General features: G+C 45.1%; 1 protein-coding gene across 3 annotated transcripts in view; it reads left to right on the top strand.

The window, feature by feature from the left end:
- The window catches only part of itga9 (integrin, alpha 9), a 539,537-nt gene that overhangs the window by 326,526 nt on the left and 195,172 nt on the right, over positions 1 to 17,839 (top strand). For 2 of the 3 annotated variants that reach the window (XM_085993779.1, XM_085993778.1), the window contains one exon: positions 7,122 to 7,198. In XM_085993779.1, the coding sequence (XP_085849905.1) occupies positions 7,122 to 7,198 (77 nt within the window). Of the gene's footprint in view, positions 1 to 1,282; positions 3,025 to 7,121; positions 7,199 to 17,839 lie in introns of those variants that run through there. The other variant, XM_085993777.1, reaches the window with a different exon arrangement.

The following is a 17,839-nucleotide window of genomic DNA, read 5'->3' as shown; positions in this document are numbered from 1 at the left end:
AGACGTCACTCCTGGATGATTGTCAACAACCTTAGCTAACGCCAAAGAGGTATTTCAACAAGAACTGGGCACGCTTAAAGGCGTAACCGCCTCGTTAAAAATAGAAGAGAATGCATTTCCCAAGTTTTTCAAAGCGAGACCGGTACCATATGCAATTCGTCCAGCTGTCGAGGCAGAGCTGGAGAATCTGGAGAAGGCGGGCGTGTTGTCTAAGGTCGACTGGAGCGAGTGGGCGACACCCATCATTCCTGTCATGAAGAAAACGTTGAGCAATAAGTCCGGAGAGCCAAGGAAGATTCGCACCTGTGGGGATTTCAAGGTGACGGTGAACCCTGTCCTTCACACAGTACAATATCCTCTTCCAAGGATAGAAGACATCTTCGCCTCACTGTCTGGAGGGAAGCGTTTTGCAAAAATTGACCTAGCACAAGCATATTTGCAGATGGAGGTTGAAGAGTCCTCTAGGAAGTATCTCACGATAAACACTCACAAAGGTCTTTACCAGTATCATCGATTGGTATTCGGAGTAGCATTGGCTCCGGCGATATGGCAAAGAGCGATGGAACAAGTCCTGCAAGGGATTCCGGGGACTCAGTGTTACTTGGACGACATCCTTGTAACAGGTGAAGATGACAGTGAACACCTTAACAACCTAGAACAAGTGCTCACTAGACTACGGGAGCATGGGCTGCGAGCCAACCGCCCCAAGTGCGAATTTTTTAAGAAACAGATATCGTATTGTGGCCACGTGATTGATGAAGAGGGGTTACATAAGTCCCCTGACAAAATTGAAGCGGTTGTTAAGGCCCCAGCGCCTGAAAATGTGTCGCAACTGAGGTCATTCCTCGGGTTGGTGAATTACTATCATAAGTTTTTGCCGAATTTGTCGACAATTCTGCATCCACTGAACGTCCTGCTACGAACGGGGGTAGCATGGAAATGGAGCGATGATTGTAAACGTGCTTTTCAGAAGAGTAAGGACTTAATCACTTCGAAGGAAGTATTGGCTCACTACAACCCAGCACTGCCAATCAGGCTGGCGTGTGATGCGTCTCCCTACGGCATTGGGGTGGTACTGTCACATAAATTCCTTGATGGTTTGGAGAGGCCGATAGCTTTTGCGTCACGCTCGTTAACTTCTGCCGAGCGTAACTACGCCCAGATTGACAGAGAGGCCCTCAGCCTAGTGTGGGGGGTGAAGAAGTTCAATCACTATCTGCACGGTCAAAAATTTACTCTACTAACCGATCATCAACCTCTTGTCTCCATTTTCAACCCTCAGAAGGGCGTACCGATAATGACAGCACAACGGCTGCAGAGATGGTCCCTTTTCCTAGGGGCACACCAATATGACATCGAGTACAGGGGAACTAAGCAGCATGGAAATGCTGATGGATTGTCACGTCTACCGTTGCCGACGGTGGAAGAAGAAGACCTTGCGGTGGATCCAATGGAGTTATTCCACTCCACCATAGTCGAATGTCTCCCTGTGACGAATGCAAACATAGAAAAGGAAACACGGAATGACCCGACACTATCACGGGTCTATGATTTAACGGTGAAGGGATGGCCAGCACATGGCGAACCACTGCTGCCAGCATTTTCGTCAAGAAGAGAACAGCTGTCAGTGTGCAGAGGAACCTTGATGTGTGGATCCAGAGTAGTAATTCCACCTAAGTTGACGGATAGAGTGCTCAATGAGCTTCATGAGGGTCATCTGGGTGGGGTAAAAATGAAGAGCTTAGCCAGAGCATTTGTGTGGTGGCCGGGAATTGATAGAGAAATCGAAGAGATGACCAAGAGCTGTGCAGGATGCCAGAAGGTCCAAAACGCCCCACCACAAGCTCCTCTGCATCCATGGGAGTGGCCCTCATCTCCATGGCAAAGGGTGCACATTGATTTTGCTGGTCCCTTCATGGACTCGATGTTTTTAATTGCAGTGGATGCACATTCAAAGTGGCCAGAGGTAATAAAAATGTCCTCAACCACCACGGAAAAAACTATCGCAGTTTTACGAACCATATTCGCCAGGAATGGGCTGCCTGAACAGATTTGCTCTGACAATGGACCACAGTTTGTGTCTGAAGAGTTCCGGAGGTTCTTAAAGAACAATGGTGTTAAGCATTACACATCTGCCCCATATCATCCAGCCACTAATGGATTGGCCGAGAGGTTTGTCCAAACATTCAAGAAGGCTATCAAGGCAATGTGTAATGAAGATATACCCCTACAACACAAGGTGGACAACTTCTTGTTTGCCTACCGGAATGCGACACATGCGGTTACCAACCAAACTCCAGCCATGATGTTCTTCAATCGAAGACTACGATGCCGCTTGGATTTGGTTAAGCCAAACGTCCGAAGAGATGTGGAGAACAGGCAGTTTCAGAATATGAATGAAAGGCCGACCAGGAGTTTTAAGATAGGTCAACCAGTTTTGGCCCGGGACTACCGCACTGAAAAATGGCAGCCAGGAACGATTTGTACACGACAAGGACCTCTCATGTATACCGTGGACATTGGGGAGAGCATTGTAAGACGCCATGCTGACCAGATTCTAGAGTCACTGGAAAAGTCAACTCCACACCACGATCTGATACACCTGGTAATGAAATCGACGTTCCAATTGCAGCTACCGCAGAACCGGTAATATTGGAAGCAGATGAACCAAACAACGACATTGATTCTGACTCAACATTGCCAGAAGAACCTGATACTCCAAAGAGGCGTTATCCAGACAGAATTAGGAAGCCTCCTCAAAGACTGAACTTATAATTGCTTAAACTTAACCAATGTATCTAGCAACAGTAATTGTGATTGTAATTCGTTATCATTAGTTGTTAAATGAATGTTATGCACTGTTTATCTAAAAGGGGAGGAATTGTTGTGTATGTACCTTTAAGAGAATAACTGGTCTCAGACTGCAGTACCGGCAGTCACCACCCCTGTCTAAAAGGCGCTAGAGAGCCTCTGTTGTTTAGTTTCGTTTATGCCTTTCACCAGTAAAGTTCTGTTTGTTTTCTCTCCTGCTAGTCCGTGTCTCAATCATTCACGGACTTAACAGGAGGATCGCTTTGCGGAACACCTCCGTTCAGTCCGTAAGGGGGACCCCGAGCTTCCGGTCGCCTGTCACTTTAATTCACCGCTCCACTCCCACTCAGACCTCACTGTCCTTGGCCTCGTGCATTGTTCCACTGAAGCTCAGCGTAAGCTCGAGGAACAGCACCTCATCTTTCGATTAGGCCTTCTGGACTCAACATAGAGTTCAACAATTTCAGACCATAACCTCGGCCCCTATCATAAATATATATATTTTATCCACACCTTTTGTTCGTGTCTTTTTTTCTTCTCCCCCACAGGGCAGCTGCCTCTCATTCTGCCAGTGCAATTCACACTTCATGTAGAGCCATCCTTTGTTTCTTAACCTGTTCCATTACCATCTCCTTTTGCCTTGAATATCTCTCAATGTCTCTTAATCTCTTCCGCCTTCCATCCTATCACAGACCTTCCCTTTTGTTCTTTCATCCCCTCCCCCCTTTCCCAGTCTCTTCGCTTGCTTAAAAATTTGTTCCATTTCCTGTTTTTTTCCAGTTCTGACGAAAGGTCATCGACCTGAAACGTTAACTCTGTTTCTCTCTTCACAGACGCTGCCTGACCTGCTGAGTTTCTCCAGCATTTTCTGTTTTTATTTCAGATTTCCAGCATCTGCAGTATTTTCTTTTGATAATTAAACCTGAGGATTGGGAACAGTTTAGGATTCAGCAAAGGAGGACAAAGGGATTAATTAAGAGGGGGGAAATAGAGTATGAGAGTAAGCTTTCAGGGAACATAAAAACTGACTGTAAAAGCTTCAATATTTATGTGAAGAGAAAAAGATTGGTGAAGTCAAGCATAGGTCCCTTGCAGTCAGAATCAGGGGAATTTATAATGGGGAACAAAGAAATGGCAGACCAATTAAATACATACTTTGGCTCTGTCTTCACAAAGGAGGACACAAATAACCTCTCGGAGATGTTGGGGAACATAGTCTAATGAGAGGGAGGAACTGAATGAAATCAGTATTTGTAGGGAAATGGTGTTAAGGAAATTGATGGGATTGAAGGCCGATAAATCCCCAGGGCCTGATAATCTACATCCTAGAGTACTTAAGGAAGTGGCCCTAGAAATAGTAGATGCATTGCTGGTCATCTTCCAAAATTCGATAGATTCTGGAACAGTTTCCATGGATTGGAGGGTAGCTAATGTTACCCCACTGTTCAAAAAAGGTGGTAGAGAGAAAACGGGGAATTATAGACCGGTAAGCCTGACATTGGTAGTGGGGAAAATGCTAGAGTCCATTATAAAAGATGTAATAGCAGAGCACTTGGAAAACATTGACAGGATCGGACAAAGTCAACATGGATTTACAAAAGGTAAATCGTGCTTGACTAATCTACTGGAATTTTTTGAGGATGTAACTGGTAGAATAGATAAGGGAGAACCAGTGGATGTGGTGCATTTGGACTTTCAGAAGGCTTTCGATAAGGTCCTGCATAAGAGATTAGCGTGTAAAGTTAAAGCACATGGGATTGGGGGCAAGGTACTGACTTGGATAGAGAACTGGCTGGCAGACAGGAAGCAAAGAGTTGGAATAAACGGGTCTTTTTCCGAGTGGCAGGCAGTGACTAGTGGGTTACCACAGGGATCGGTGCTAGGACCCCAGCTATTCACAATATATATTAATGATCTAGACGAGGGAACTAGATGTAATATCTCCAAGTTTGCAGACGACACAAAGCTGGGTGGGCGTGTGTGCTGTGAGGAGGATGCTGAGAAACTCCAGTATGATTTGGACAGGTTGGGTGATTGGGCAGATGCATGGCAGATGCAGTATAATGTGGATAAATGTGAGGTTATCCACTTTGGTGGCAAAAACAAGACGACAGATTACTATCTGAATGGCAATAGATTGGGAGAAGGGGAAGTGCTACAAGACCTGGGTGTCCTTGTGCACCAGTCGCTGAAGGTAAGCATGCAGGTGCAGCAGGCGGTTAAGAAGGCAAATGGTATGTTGGTCTTCGTAGCGAGAGAGTTCGAGTACAGGAACAAGGACGTCTTGCTGCAGTTATACAGGACCTTGGTGAGACCACACCTTGAGTATTGTGTGCAGTTTTGGTCGCCTTACCTGAGGAAGGATGTTCTTGCCATGGAGGGAGTGCAGCGAAGATTCACCAGGCTGATACCTGGGATGGCAGGAATGACGTATGAGGAGAGATTGGGTCGATTGGGCTTATACTCGCTGGAGTTTAGAAGAATGAGAGGGGATCTCATTGAAACTTATAAAATTCTAACAGGACTGGACAGACTAGATGCAGGAAGGATGTTCCCGATGGCGGGGAGTCCAGAACCAGGGGTCACAGTCTAAGGATAAGGGGTAAGCCATTTAGGACAGAGATGAGGAATTTCTTCACCCAGAGAGTGGTGAACCTGTGGAATTCTCTACCACAGAAGGCAGTTGAGGCCAATTCATTAAATATATTCAAGAAGGAGTTAGATATATTTCTTAAGGCTAAAGGGATCAAGGGGTATGGGGAGAAGGCAGGGACAGGGTACTGAGTTTGGATGATCAGCCATGATCTCATTGAATGACAGAGTAGGCTCGAGGGGCCGAATGGCCTACTCCTGCTCCTATCTTCTATGTTTCTATAATTTCAGAATGTCTGAAATGAAAGCCCCACCTTGTTCAGTCATGTTGGAGTTGTTATATGTTTCCGTATGATCTGAAACAAGCAAAAAAGCTGATTTTAACATTTTGCTAAGAGTGAGCCAACATATTCGAATTGCACGGGCAATTTAGTTCTTTCATGCATAATTAGAATGAGTGCTGGCAGTCCATAACTGAAAAAAGTGCTGATTTTATGTTATTTTGCTCAATGAGACAGTTGAGATGCTGTAAAATTACTAGGAACATAGTGGTTACATAGATTGCCCTCTTCACCAAATGCCCAAAATCACCAAAAGCTATATTTAGTCTAAGAAATTCAATTTGCTGCAGACTTTGCTGTTGTCCCATAGGTTATTACAACCTTCAATACCACAAGTATAGTCATTCTAAAGGAGCCCATTGAATGTTTGAGTGCGGTGTCATGTATATTCCTAACTGCTCATTCCACTATTCTGACATGTTAAATTAGATATTTAGCTTCTTCTAAATGGAAGACTGGATAGGGTCATGACCAGGGAGCAGGGCAAAGTAGTCTGGGTAAGACTGCAATTTGGATGAGGGTGGATCAGAAGAAGAGGATGAGCAAATGAAGAGATTAGATTAGTGCTGAAGGAGGATGATTGGTTGATAGGTCAGTGGGCTTGAGGTTGTTGATTGCAGACGGCAAAACCTTTCTTTAAACAGAACATTTTTATATTTGTGCAACACTAAAAATTGAGATACAATGAAAGAAAGGGCTTGCATTTCTATAGCGCCTTTTACGACCACCTGCCGTCCCAAAGCGCTTTACAGCCAATGAAGTACTTTTTGACGTGTAGTCACTGTTGTAATGTAGGAAACACGGCAGCCAATTTGCGCACAGCAAGCTCCCACAAACAGCCATGTGATAAGGACCAGATAATCTGTTTTAGTGATGTTGGTTGAGGGATAAATATTGGCCCCAGGACACCGGGGAGAACTCCCCCTGTTCTTCTTCGAAATGGTAGCCATGGGATCTTTCACGTCCACCTGAAAGAGCAAACGGGACCTCAGTTTAACATCTCATCCAAAAGACAGAAGTTCCGACAGTGCGGCATTCCCTCAACACTGCACTGCAGTGTCAGCTTAGATTTTTGTGCTCAAGTCTCTGGAGTGGGACTTGAACCCACGACCTTCTGATGCAGAGGCAAGAGAGAGAGTGCTACCCAGTGAGCCAGGGCTGACACTCAGGGACAAATGGGGAGGGAGGGAGGGTAAATTGGGGCGCAGAGGTGAAAATTAGGACTGCCTCAAAAAACACAAAATACAACTGCAAAGCATAGTTTGTTTTATCCTTCTAAACTGATGCATTTCACCTTTCAGCACAACTCCTATCAGTGCAGCATACTGCTTTCAATATGTGGCCTGACTGAGCCTTGATTTCTTCTTCATTTTACAGACTGTTTTTGAAAGAAACTGCTTATCCGATGACTGTGCCGCTGATCTGCAGCTTCGTGGCAAGCTGCTGCTGTCCAGGTATGTGACCGGGTGCAAACCATCTCTACAGCTGCCACAAGCCACTGTGAACAACAATTCAGATCAACAATAACTGCCCAACATAGCTTTTCATTTAATTGAGTGGTATGTTGTTTATTAGATCAGGCTTTGCCAAGAGTTAGCTCTTTATATATGTTCAGTATTAAAGGAAATGTTATAATACAGAATTCTAATGCTGATTAATGCCTGGCTAATTTTTTGAGGTAAAGCACGAAATATAAAGAGATATGGTGAGGCGGAGCTAAAACCTATAGGCCTAAAAATTCAGTTGCTTTGCGCCTCCTGTTAGCGCCCTAAGAGGGCGCTAATGGGGCGTAAAGCAACTAGTGCCCGGGCGCGGCGCCACTAACGCCTCCTGCGAAATTCAGCGGGAGGTTAGCGGCGGCGGTAACCGTTAGCGCCTCACGGCGCTGCACCTCCGGAGACGACGTCATCGCCGTACGCAGCACCCCGCTCGCGCCCACGACCACGATCTTCGGTAGCGCCCCCTGACATACCGCCGGATGCTGTGTCCGACGGGGTCAGGGGGGGCCTACCTGCGGCCGGGGTGGCGCCAATTAAAGGGGAGGTGTGGGTGGCCATTTTTGTTGCTGGCCGCCTGCCGGCACCTGCCCCCTCTGCTGTCCCCAGCCTCCTCTGAGTGCCGGCTGCGCTCCGTGAGCCCGGCACCTGTCTTGAGTGCCGGGCTCTTATGCCGGCACTCCGATCCCTGATGGCCCTTTAAGAAGGGGAGGAAGGCCTGCAGTACCGCGCCGCGATATTCACTTGCAGCGCCCCAAGAGGGATGCGGGGCGCTTCCAGTAGCACTCCGCTTCCCTCTTGAATTTCTTCAGCGAAGTTAGTTCCCCAAAGGGGGTGTGACTCCATTTTCCCCCCATAACATTTTATTCCATTTAGAAGGTGTTCACAAAATAATTAAGGATGAAGGCCATTAGGGCCCATCTTATTTACCCATTCAGAGACATTCTAGAGCATGGCCATTTCAGCAAGCTCCTGTATCCATTCTAACTTTGGTAGAACATACACTTGACACGGTAAAGCTGAGATTTCGCTGTTTGGAGAGATTAGGGCAGGTAATGCTCTTTAAGTCTGAGAAGCTGCCAGAAATGATCTGCTTCTGTTATATATAGAGCGCATAATTTTGCTACCCAGAGAGGGGAAACTGTTCAGCTGAAGGATCAGCCTGTGATCTTGGCGGAGGAGGAGGAGCAGTAGGAGGAGGAGAAGGAGTAGGAGGAGGAGGAGCAGGAGGAGGAGGAGCAGTAGGAGGAGGAGGAGGAGGAGAAGGAGCAGGAGGAGGAGGAGGAGCAGGAGGAGGGGGAGGAGTAGGAGCAGGAGGAGGAGGAGCAGGAGGAGGAGGAGGAGGAGGAGCAGTAGGAGGAGGGGAGGAGGTGGAGGAGGAGGAGGAGGAGGTGGAGGAGGAGCAGGAGGAGGAGGAGGAGGGGGAGCAGGAGGAGGAGGAGGAGGAGGAAATGGTTGTGGGCATTGTGCAACTCAGAAGACTGGTGTGTCAATTATTGATTGATGGGACTTTTACTAAAATCTGCAAATGTACCCCTGCATGATCAGTCCTCGGGTCCTATCCACAATATATTGGCTCCATAAACCACACGACCTGCCTAATCATCACTGCCTTTACTACCACACCTGTCTATATCCCACCCTGTGTGATTGGAGGACTACACAGCGTGCACGTTGCTCCGGTGGGATTTTGACTTGATGGCACAACAATTAACAGTTCGGTGTGATATGAGAGGCATTTCTCGGTACCAGCTACAAAGTTCAAGCTGAAGCATTACAGACATGTATAAGCCACCAAACAGTAATGGTAATGTAGGGCACAGTATCAATCAAGAGATTAGAAGTGCATGTAACAAGGGCAATACGGTAATCATGGGGGACTTTAATCTACATATTGACTGAGCAAATCAAATTACCAGTAATGGTGTGGAGGACGAATTTTTGGAATTCATGCGAGATGGTTTCCTGGATCAGTATGTGGAGGAACCAACCAGGGAACAGGCTATTCTGGATCTGGTACTGTGTAATGAGAAAGGGCTAATCAATAATCTTGTGGTAAAGGGGCCTTTAGGGACAAGTGACCATAATAGGATTGAATTTTACATTACATTAAAAGGTATGAAGGTGGATATACAATGGCTAACATTCAAGGAAATAATGCATAATTTGCAACAAACATATATTCCTCTAGGGCATAAAAACCCAAAAGGAAAAGTGATCCAACCATGGCTAACAAAAGAAATTAAAGCTAGTATTAAGTCAAAGGAGGAAGCTTATAAAGTTGCCAGAAAAAGCAGTCAGCCTGAGGATTGGGATCTTTTTAGAAATCAGCAAAGGGGGACCAAGAAATTGATAAAGAAAGTGAAAATGGAATATGAGCACAAACTAGCGAAAAATGTAAAAACAGATTGTAAAAGCTTGTATAGGTATGTGAAAAGGGAAAGACTGGCGAAGGTAAATGTAGGTCCTTTACAGTCAGAGACGGGAGAATTTATAATGGGGAATGAGGAAATGGCAGAGAAATTAAATAACTACTTTGTTTCTGTCTTCACGGAGTAAGACACAAAAAACCTCCCAGATATACGAGAAAACCAAGGGTGTGACGAGAATGAGGAACTGAGAAATTATTATTAGTAAAAAAACAGTACTAGCAAAATTAATGGGACGAAAAGCCGATAAATCCCAAGGACCGGATGACCTACATCCTAGGGTTTTGAAAGAGCTGGCCATTGGAATAGTGGACGCATTGGTTGTCATCTTCCAAAATTCTATAGATTCTGGAACGGTTCCTGCAGATTGGAGGATGGCAAATGTAACCCCACTATTTAAGAAAGGAGAGAGAGAGAAAATGGGGAACTACAGACCTGTTAGTCTCTCACCAGTAGTTGGGAAAATGCTGGAATCTATTATAAAGAATGCAATAACTGGGCGCTTAGAAACTAATAATAAGATTGGGCAGAATCAACATGGATTTATGAAAGGGAAATCCTGTTTGACAAACCTATTGGAGCTCTTTGAGGATGCAACGAGTGGAGTAGACAAAGGGGAACTGGTAGATGTGGTGTATCTGGATTTTCAGAAGGCCTTCGATAAGGTCCCACACAAGAGGTTGGTGAACAATATTAGGGCACATGGAATTGGGGGTAATATACTAGCATGGATTGAGAATTGGTTAACAGGCAGAAAACAAAGACTAGGGATAAATGGGTCTTTTTCAGGATGGCAGGCTGTGACTAGTGGGGTACCGCAAGGATCGGTGCCCCAGCTATTCACAATCTATATCAATGATTTGGTTGAGGGGACTAAATGTAACATTTCCAAATTTGCTGACGATACAAAGCGAAGTGGCAGTGTCAGTTGTGAAGAGGCTGTGAAGAGGCTTCAAGGGGATCTCGACAGGCTCAGTGAGTGGGCAAGAACATGGCAGATGGAATGTAATGTGGATAAATGTGAAGTTATCCACTTTGGTAGAAAAAACAGAAAGGCAGAGTATTTCCTAAATGGTGAAAGATTGGGGAGTGCAGATGCTCAAAGGGACCTGGGTGTCCTTGTACATGAGTCACTGAAAGTGAATGTGCAGGTGCAGCAAGTCATTAGGAAGGTAAATGGTATGCTGGCCTTCATTACAAGAGGATTTGAGTACAGGAGTAAAGAAGTCTTACTCTAATTATATAGGGCCATGGTGAGACCACACCTGGAGTACTGTGTACAATTTGGTCTCCTTACCTAAGGAAGGATATACTTGCCATAGAGGGAGTGCAACGAAGGTTCACGAGATTGATTCCTGGGATGGTGGGACTGTCGTATGAGAAGAGATTGAGTAAACTAGGCCTGTGTTCTCTTGAATTCAGAAGAATGAGAGGGGATCCCATTGAAGCATACAAAATTATTACAGGGCTTGATAGGATGGATGCTGGGAGAATGTTTCCCTTGGCTGGGGAGTCTAGAACCAGGGGCCACAGCCTCAGGATAAAGGGTAGGCCATTCAGGACTGAGATGAGAAGAAATTTCTTCACACAGAGGGTGGTGAATCTTTGGAATTCTCTACCCCAGAGGGCTGTGGAGGCTCAGTCATTGGGTATATTCAAAACAGAAGTCGATAGATTTCTGACTAGTAAAGGCATCAAGGGATATGGCGATAGGGCCGGTGAATGGAGTTGAGGCAGAAGATCAGCCATGATCTCATTGAATGGCAGAGCAGGCTCGAAGGGCCAAATGGCCGACTCCTGCTCCTATATCTTATGTTCTTATAGGAAGGTTTTGATCTGAAAAGTGATTATGTAAGTGCCTCCCATGTTTGGGGCACAATGCTTGTGACATGTATAATATGAGCATATATTTAATTTGCATTTTCAACCATACTTTATTTAATCAGAGTTGACAAACTGTTCCTGAACAACAACCTATATTTCTATAGTACATTTAACATAGAAGAACATCCCAACGTGCGTTATAGAGTTGTAATAAAAAACAATGAATGCTGAGCCAAAGAAGGAGATATTAGGAGGGGTGACCAAAACTTGGCTTTAAGGATAGTCTTAAAGGAGGAGAGGGTGGTGGAAATGCACAGGATGACATAAGAAAACTACTAGGCACTTGGTCTAAGCGTTAAACAAAGCTTTAATCAACTGTTTTACAACATGGAGATGTAGTTGTGTCCTTCACTAGTTCCTGTTAAAGAATGTCCTGCGCAAGCTGGACCCGTGCCCGAGTATTTATACTCTCCCTGGACAGCGCCACCTGCAGGCCACCCAGCATTATTTCATAAGTCATTTCCACATTAATGACAAGATTCATGTCACAGGGTATAGAGGCACAAAATGTCTTCCTCAGCTGCTCCCATGATCTATGGACGTAGAGGACAATATTGACTCTATCCACCACGCCCTGCTTCATGCTCCACATTTGCACACACAAGGAAGGTCGAACTCTGCCGCAGATATAGCAACCTTCCTCTGCTGTACCTCTTCCAGAAGAACATCTGATGTAGTGTCATCAGAAGGTGTCCTTTCTGTCCCAGAAAGAACTTCCACTGTAAAGATCAACCTGTTGTCTTAGACCACACGATAGAGGGGCCAGTTCTGAGCTGGAGTTCAGGACTCCCGTTTAGTTTATATCTCCGCCTCTCCATGAAATTCTGCACAAACTGACCTAGACGAGGACTTAACAAGCAAAAAGATATATTTTCGCTAATTTCTACTGATAGTGTAGATGGTTGGCTATCCCTGCAAGTCTTTAGCGACGTCTCCTCTGCCATGCCCAAGTCGCTGACTGTGTTGAACATTGCAGTATTTAACAAGGCTTAGTGTAGCAGTAAAAAGCAGTTGGTATCACTTTCTACTGATATTATAGTCCCGTTTATATAGGTCTGTCAAAATTAATGCACAGAGGAAAACATGAGGCCCTATTTTTCAGGAAGGGAACCTCACTCAGTGGCAGTCCATGTTGAAAGTTTGAGTGCATTGTTGCGCATGATCCTTCACCCCATAATTTGAATGATCACTCATATGTGGTGTGTGCCCAGATCACCAATACGTACATATGGTGAGCGAGGCTTCTCGTCAGGTTGGAAAATTACTGCCATAGCCTCAAGTGGAATGGGCAAAGCATATTGAGCCTATCATTTCAAAGTGCCTCGCTATAGTATTTACAAACCAAAATAAACACATCGAATGGCAAGCATCATTTTCATTGTCAAAAACTAAGACAGATCTGTTAAGATTTAATCCAGCTTAAGGGCTGTTCTGCTTATCATCTTGCATGTTTCCTTTCCGTGTTTGTTTGAGTATGCAGTCTCTGTATAAACTGAGAGAATGGAGAATAGGCATACGTTTACCGTACCTGGTTCCCAACGTCATGGGTGTAAAATTCTATTTCAACAGAAAACAGGTGGTAATGGACGGTCCGCCGGGTATAGAACAGTGATTCATGGTCACCATTACTGATCCACTACCGCCCGATTACTGCCACCAGCAAAAGTTAAAATCAGTCTTCATAAGTCTACAGCAGGACATAGTGAGCTCCATTCACAAGACCAACTGGTTCTGGGTATCATTAGTCCATCGAAACATTACCGCCACCTGGAAAATCACCCCCCCCACAATTCTTTTATTTGATAAAGTTTGATGGGTCTTAGATTGAATAGAAGGACCCTGTCCCACCGTCATACAGGGTGTGAATGTAGCTCTTTCATTCCTGGTTGTGTAAATGCTTGTTTCATTACCAGTATGTAACTCACTTCATTACCGTGGCAATTAAGAATATTTCATTCTCAGTTAAGGACTTTCCTTAATCTAAATGTACACTCTCGGGAGCCGCAAGCCTACATTTCGTTGTACTGCACTTGTGCACTAACAATGACAATAAAGTTGATTATGATTATTATTATTATTTTGAACTGTGATTCAGTACTTGAAAGGTTAATAGCATTTATTGGAAAAAAAGTTACCGGAGCAGACAGAATGCTCAAAGGACTGGGACTCTGTGGCTTATCTGTAATGTTTGGATAGTATGGTCGTGGTTTGTTGCTTCTTTGCTCAACAGCCCACGATTCTGCACCCGTTAGAGTGAATGGGGAGAACACCACAGGCTGGTGCATGGGGCAGCAGAGGGAGGGAGTGCTGTTTAATTTTTTTGTGATTACTGCCCTCTTGCTGCTGTTTTAAAATTGTGCCACGGAACGTTCTCGGCCCATTTAAACCAGGCCTCGGTTTAACATCTCACCAAAACACAGCACCTCCTCGACAGTGCAGCACTCCGTTAGTGGTACTGCCTGGAATTCCCAGCCGAGGGTATATAATGACATCCTGGAGTGGGGATTGAACCTGAGCCCATCTGACTCAGTAGGAGGCATGTCATCAACCAAGCAAAGCACTTATCATGTAGAAAATCATATACCAAATGTGACCAAATCTCTGTCTGGTACTGCCTGATCTGCTTATGCCACCAGATGACAATTTGATTATCCTGCTGCACTAGTGGGGTGAATTACCTCAGGGTTTCTCCCACCCTGCTGCTGTTAGTTCGTCGGAAACCCCATTTCCACGTGGTCTCCGCCGAAGCCACAGCGGTGGAGTGGGAGAAATCTCGAGGTAATTTACTCTCTAGTTTTTCTGATGCAGTTTTTTTGCTGGTTGCAGAGCAGCCACACTTCTCGAGAAGGGCCGATTGCGTTTGCCCCTCCAAGACCTCTGCAAGTTGCTGGAGTAACTCCATCGTAACACCGGGAGGAGAGAGGATGCTGCCGCAGGGTCATGATGTGACTTGGACCTGCTGCATGCAGCTGCAGACCAGCGCAAGCCTTGGATCAGTGGCCGGTGACCAATGGGTTTGTGTAACCTGTGTGAGACCAAGGGCTGGATTTTGTCAGTGGGGAGATTTTGGAGGCGGAGCTCCCACTTGTCGGGTTTTAGTCCCGCCTCCATCGACTTGTGGCCAACCCACGCTATCTTCCCTTGATTGACCTTGTTAAGCCCGCCCAGCGGGTCTAGCGGGCCAATTAAGGGAAAGCCGGTTACAGGTGACGTCAGCGAGTGACGTTTCATTTGTCGAGAGCTTTTGACAGATGAAATGTCAGCGTTTGACAGCTCTGTGAAGCTGTCAAACACTGACAATCTGTCCTCTAACTGGAGTCCTTCTACTCAGACTCAGTTAGAGATCTCTCCTGAGCAGAAAGCAGAAGGCTGCAGCTTTTGACAGTTCAGCGGCCATTCTGCTTTCTGTGCCGGTGAGCTCAGGGACTCTGAGACCTGAAGGGAGGAAGCCTGCAGGAGAAAGTAAAGGTAAGTAAAACTTATTAAAACACTTTACACACGCCTCACACACTTACCTCTGCACACATACACCCATCACTCACCTGCACACCGGACATCTCGGCCCCTCCGACCTCCGCAGACTGACGGCCCGCCTCGCTGACCCTGGTGAGGTTCGGAGCCATCGGGAAGCCCACACTTCAGGGTTCAAAATAGGGATTAGCCAAAAAACTGCCTGTTGACTATCTGTTAACAGGCAGTTAATTGGCATTAATCCCCTTCCCGCCTCGAGGAGACGGGACCCGGCGCGGGTCGGGTACCCGCCTCCTGGGAAGAGGGCACGGAGGCGGGTTGGGGCCGGGATGGGTACACGCCCCCAGATTCTGCCATTTTCCCGGCAGTCCCGCCTCCCCAGGGCTGGCAAGATCGCCCCCCAAGTTACACTGAACACAATGGGTGCTCTGACTGCCTTTGAAACTTGGAATGTCACTGCTGATGCCTGTGGTGTAGCACAGTGTGTGTGAGTGCCTGCTCATGCACGGTGATGCTTTGAGTTTCGGAGGAACCCAAGTATATGGGCAGTAGAAACCAACTAGTGCAACAGAGACCACAGCGTGCAGTGTGCATTCTCCCACCCGCAGGCTAGGAACAAGAAAGACTGGAGCAACTTTCTCTTAAATTCAAGGTGAGGTCAATTCCTCCTCTTCCTATGTTCAGTGAAGAAAGTTATAAAACAGGATTTCCTAAAACAAGGTTTCCAAAATAGTTATCGACATGAGGAATTCCACCGTCAAGATTTCTTTGAGACGTTAGTAGGCTGGAAAATGTCCAATTTAACAATTGTTCATGAAGACCCATTTTCACTTCAAACCATTTCTGACCATTTCTTTGTGCTGAGCCGCTCATTTGAAATTGGATGTCAGGTACGTTTGTTGATGGCAGCGACGTAAGAAAACTACTAGGCACTTGGTCAGAGTATTAAACAAGGCTTTAATCGACTGTTTCACAACATGGAAGTCTAGTTATCCTTCACTAGTTCCTATTTACAAAATGTCCCCTGAGCAAGCTGGGCCCGTGTTCGAGTATTTATACTCTCCCTGGACAGCGCCACCAGCAGGCCGCCCAGTATATATTTCATAAGTCCTTTCTACATAAATAGCACGATTTATGTCAGCATGTATAAAAGCTGTCCCCTTCCTCCTCCCTCTAATGTCCTAAATTCATGTGACACAATTCATGCATTGTAATCCCATGGTCAGCATGGTTATATGTAGAGTGTGTTCGTGAACAATCGTCTGTCTGGAGACCTATCCCTGTGTTCCTATTGGCTCACCGTTGCATCGTATGGTCTAAAAGTGAAAGATTTCCTTTTGAGGTATTTGTGAAAGTGTATTTGATGGATTTCCGTTTGCGTAGAATGCCTCCTACCCCATTAGTAACATGGCAGTAGGGGATGTAATCCTTTATCATGACGGTTAAGAATACTTCTTTGTTAGTTTTTCTTTTGAACTGAAATTCATCACTTGAAAGATTAATACTATGCAGCACTTACCTGGAAAAAAATCAGGATGAACAGATTGTTTAAGAGACTGGGACACCACAGCTCCACTCTGTTTGGATAGACAGTATTTGGCACTTCAAACAGCGGGAGGAAGTGCTGTTTAATTTTCTGTGGTTAAATCACATCGAGTGTCATAAAACAGCGGAAAAGGAATTTATAAAATGCTGTCCCCCAACTGTTCAGCCATTAAATTCTTCAATCTTCATACCTTCCAGTCAGCTGTTCTGCCAGTTTCCTTCAATAAAACCCATTCAGTCTCAGGGTTTGTCTTAACACTAACTATTCGTTTTTTATTTTTGTTGCCGTTGTGGTTTTGGCTTCAACATGAAATGTTTTCTTTGAATACCAGTGTTTTTGCAGTGACATAACAGACTGCTATCGCATGGCAAGTATGGTCCAAATATCCTTTGTAACCCGACAGAAAAACTGGCTGACTTATGTTGGCTCGTATTTTTTATTCAACTTTTTTGTAATTTTAGTCAATGTCCTGTCTAGATCAAGATGTAGAATCGGTTTGGGTGGAGATAAAAAATAATAAGGGGAAAAAGTCTCTGGTGGGCGTAGTCTACAGGGCCCCGAACAGTAGCAATACTGTTGGACAGAGTATAAATCAACAAATAATGGAGGCTTGTAAAAAAAGTACTGTATCTCCATATTGATTGGACAAATCAGAGTGGCCATGGTAGCCTTGGGGAGGAGTTCATAGAATGTATCCGGGATGGTTCCCTAGAACAGTATGTGATGGAACCAACCAGGGAGCAGGCTATCTTGGATCTGGTACTGTGTAATGAGACAGAATTAATAAATGATCTCATAGTAAAGGATCCTCTAGAAAAGAGTGATCATAACATGGTTGAATTTCAAATTCAGTTGGAGGGTAAGAAAGTTGTATCTCAAACCAGTGTCCTGATCTTAAACAAAGGCAATTACAATGGCATGAGGGCAGAACTGGCTAAAGTGGACTGGAAAAATAAATTAAAAGGTAAGACAGTTGAAATGCAGTGGTGGACATTTAAGGAGATATTTTATAACTCTCAACAGAAATATATTCCAGTGAGAGAAAGATTTTAAGAGAAGGGAGCACTATCCGTGGCCAACTAAGAAAGTAAAGGATGGTATCAAATTGAAAACAAAGGCATACAATGTTGTCAAGATTGGTGGGAGTCCAGAGGATTGAGAAAATTTTAAAAACCAGCAAAGGATGACTAAAAAAGTAATAAAGTGAGAGAAGATGAATTATGAGAGTAAACTGGCAAGAAATATTAAAACAGATAGTAAGAGCTCCTA

The sequence above is a fragment of the Somniosus microcephalus genome, chromosome 7 (genome assembly GCF_052327205.1).
Source record: "Somniosus microcephalus isolate GS21.2 chromosome 7, FLI_Smic_1.0, whole genome shotgun sequence".
Taxonomy (NCBI): domain Eukaryota; kingdom Metazoa; phylum Chordata; class Chondrichthyes; order Squaliformes; family Somniosidae; genus Somniosus; species Somniosus microcephalus.
The sequence above is the reverse complement of the archived record's forward strand: the minus strand, read 5'-3'. Positions and strand labels throughout refer to the sequence as shown.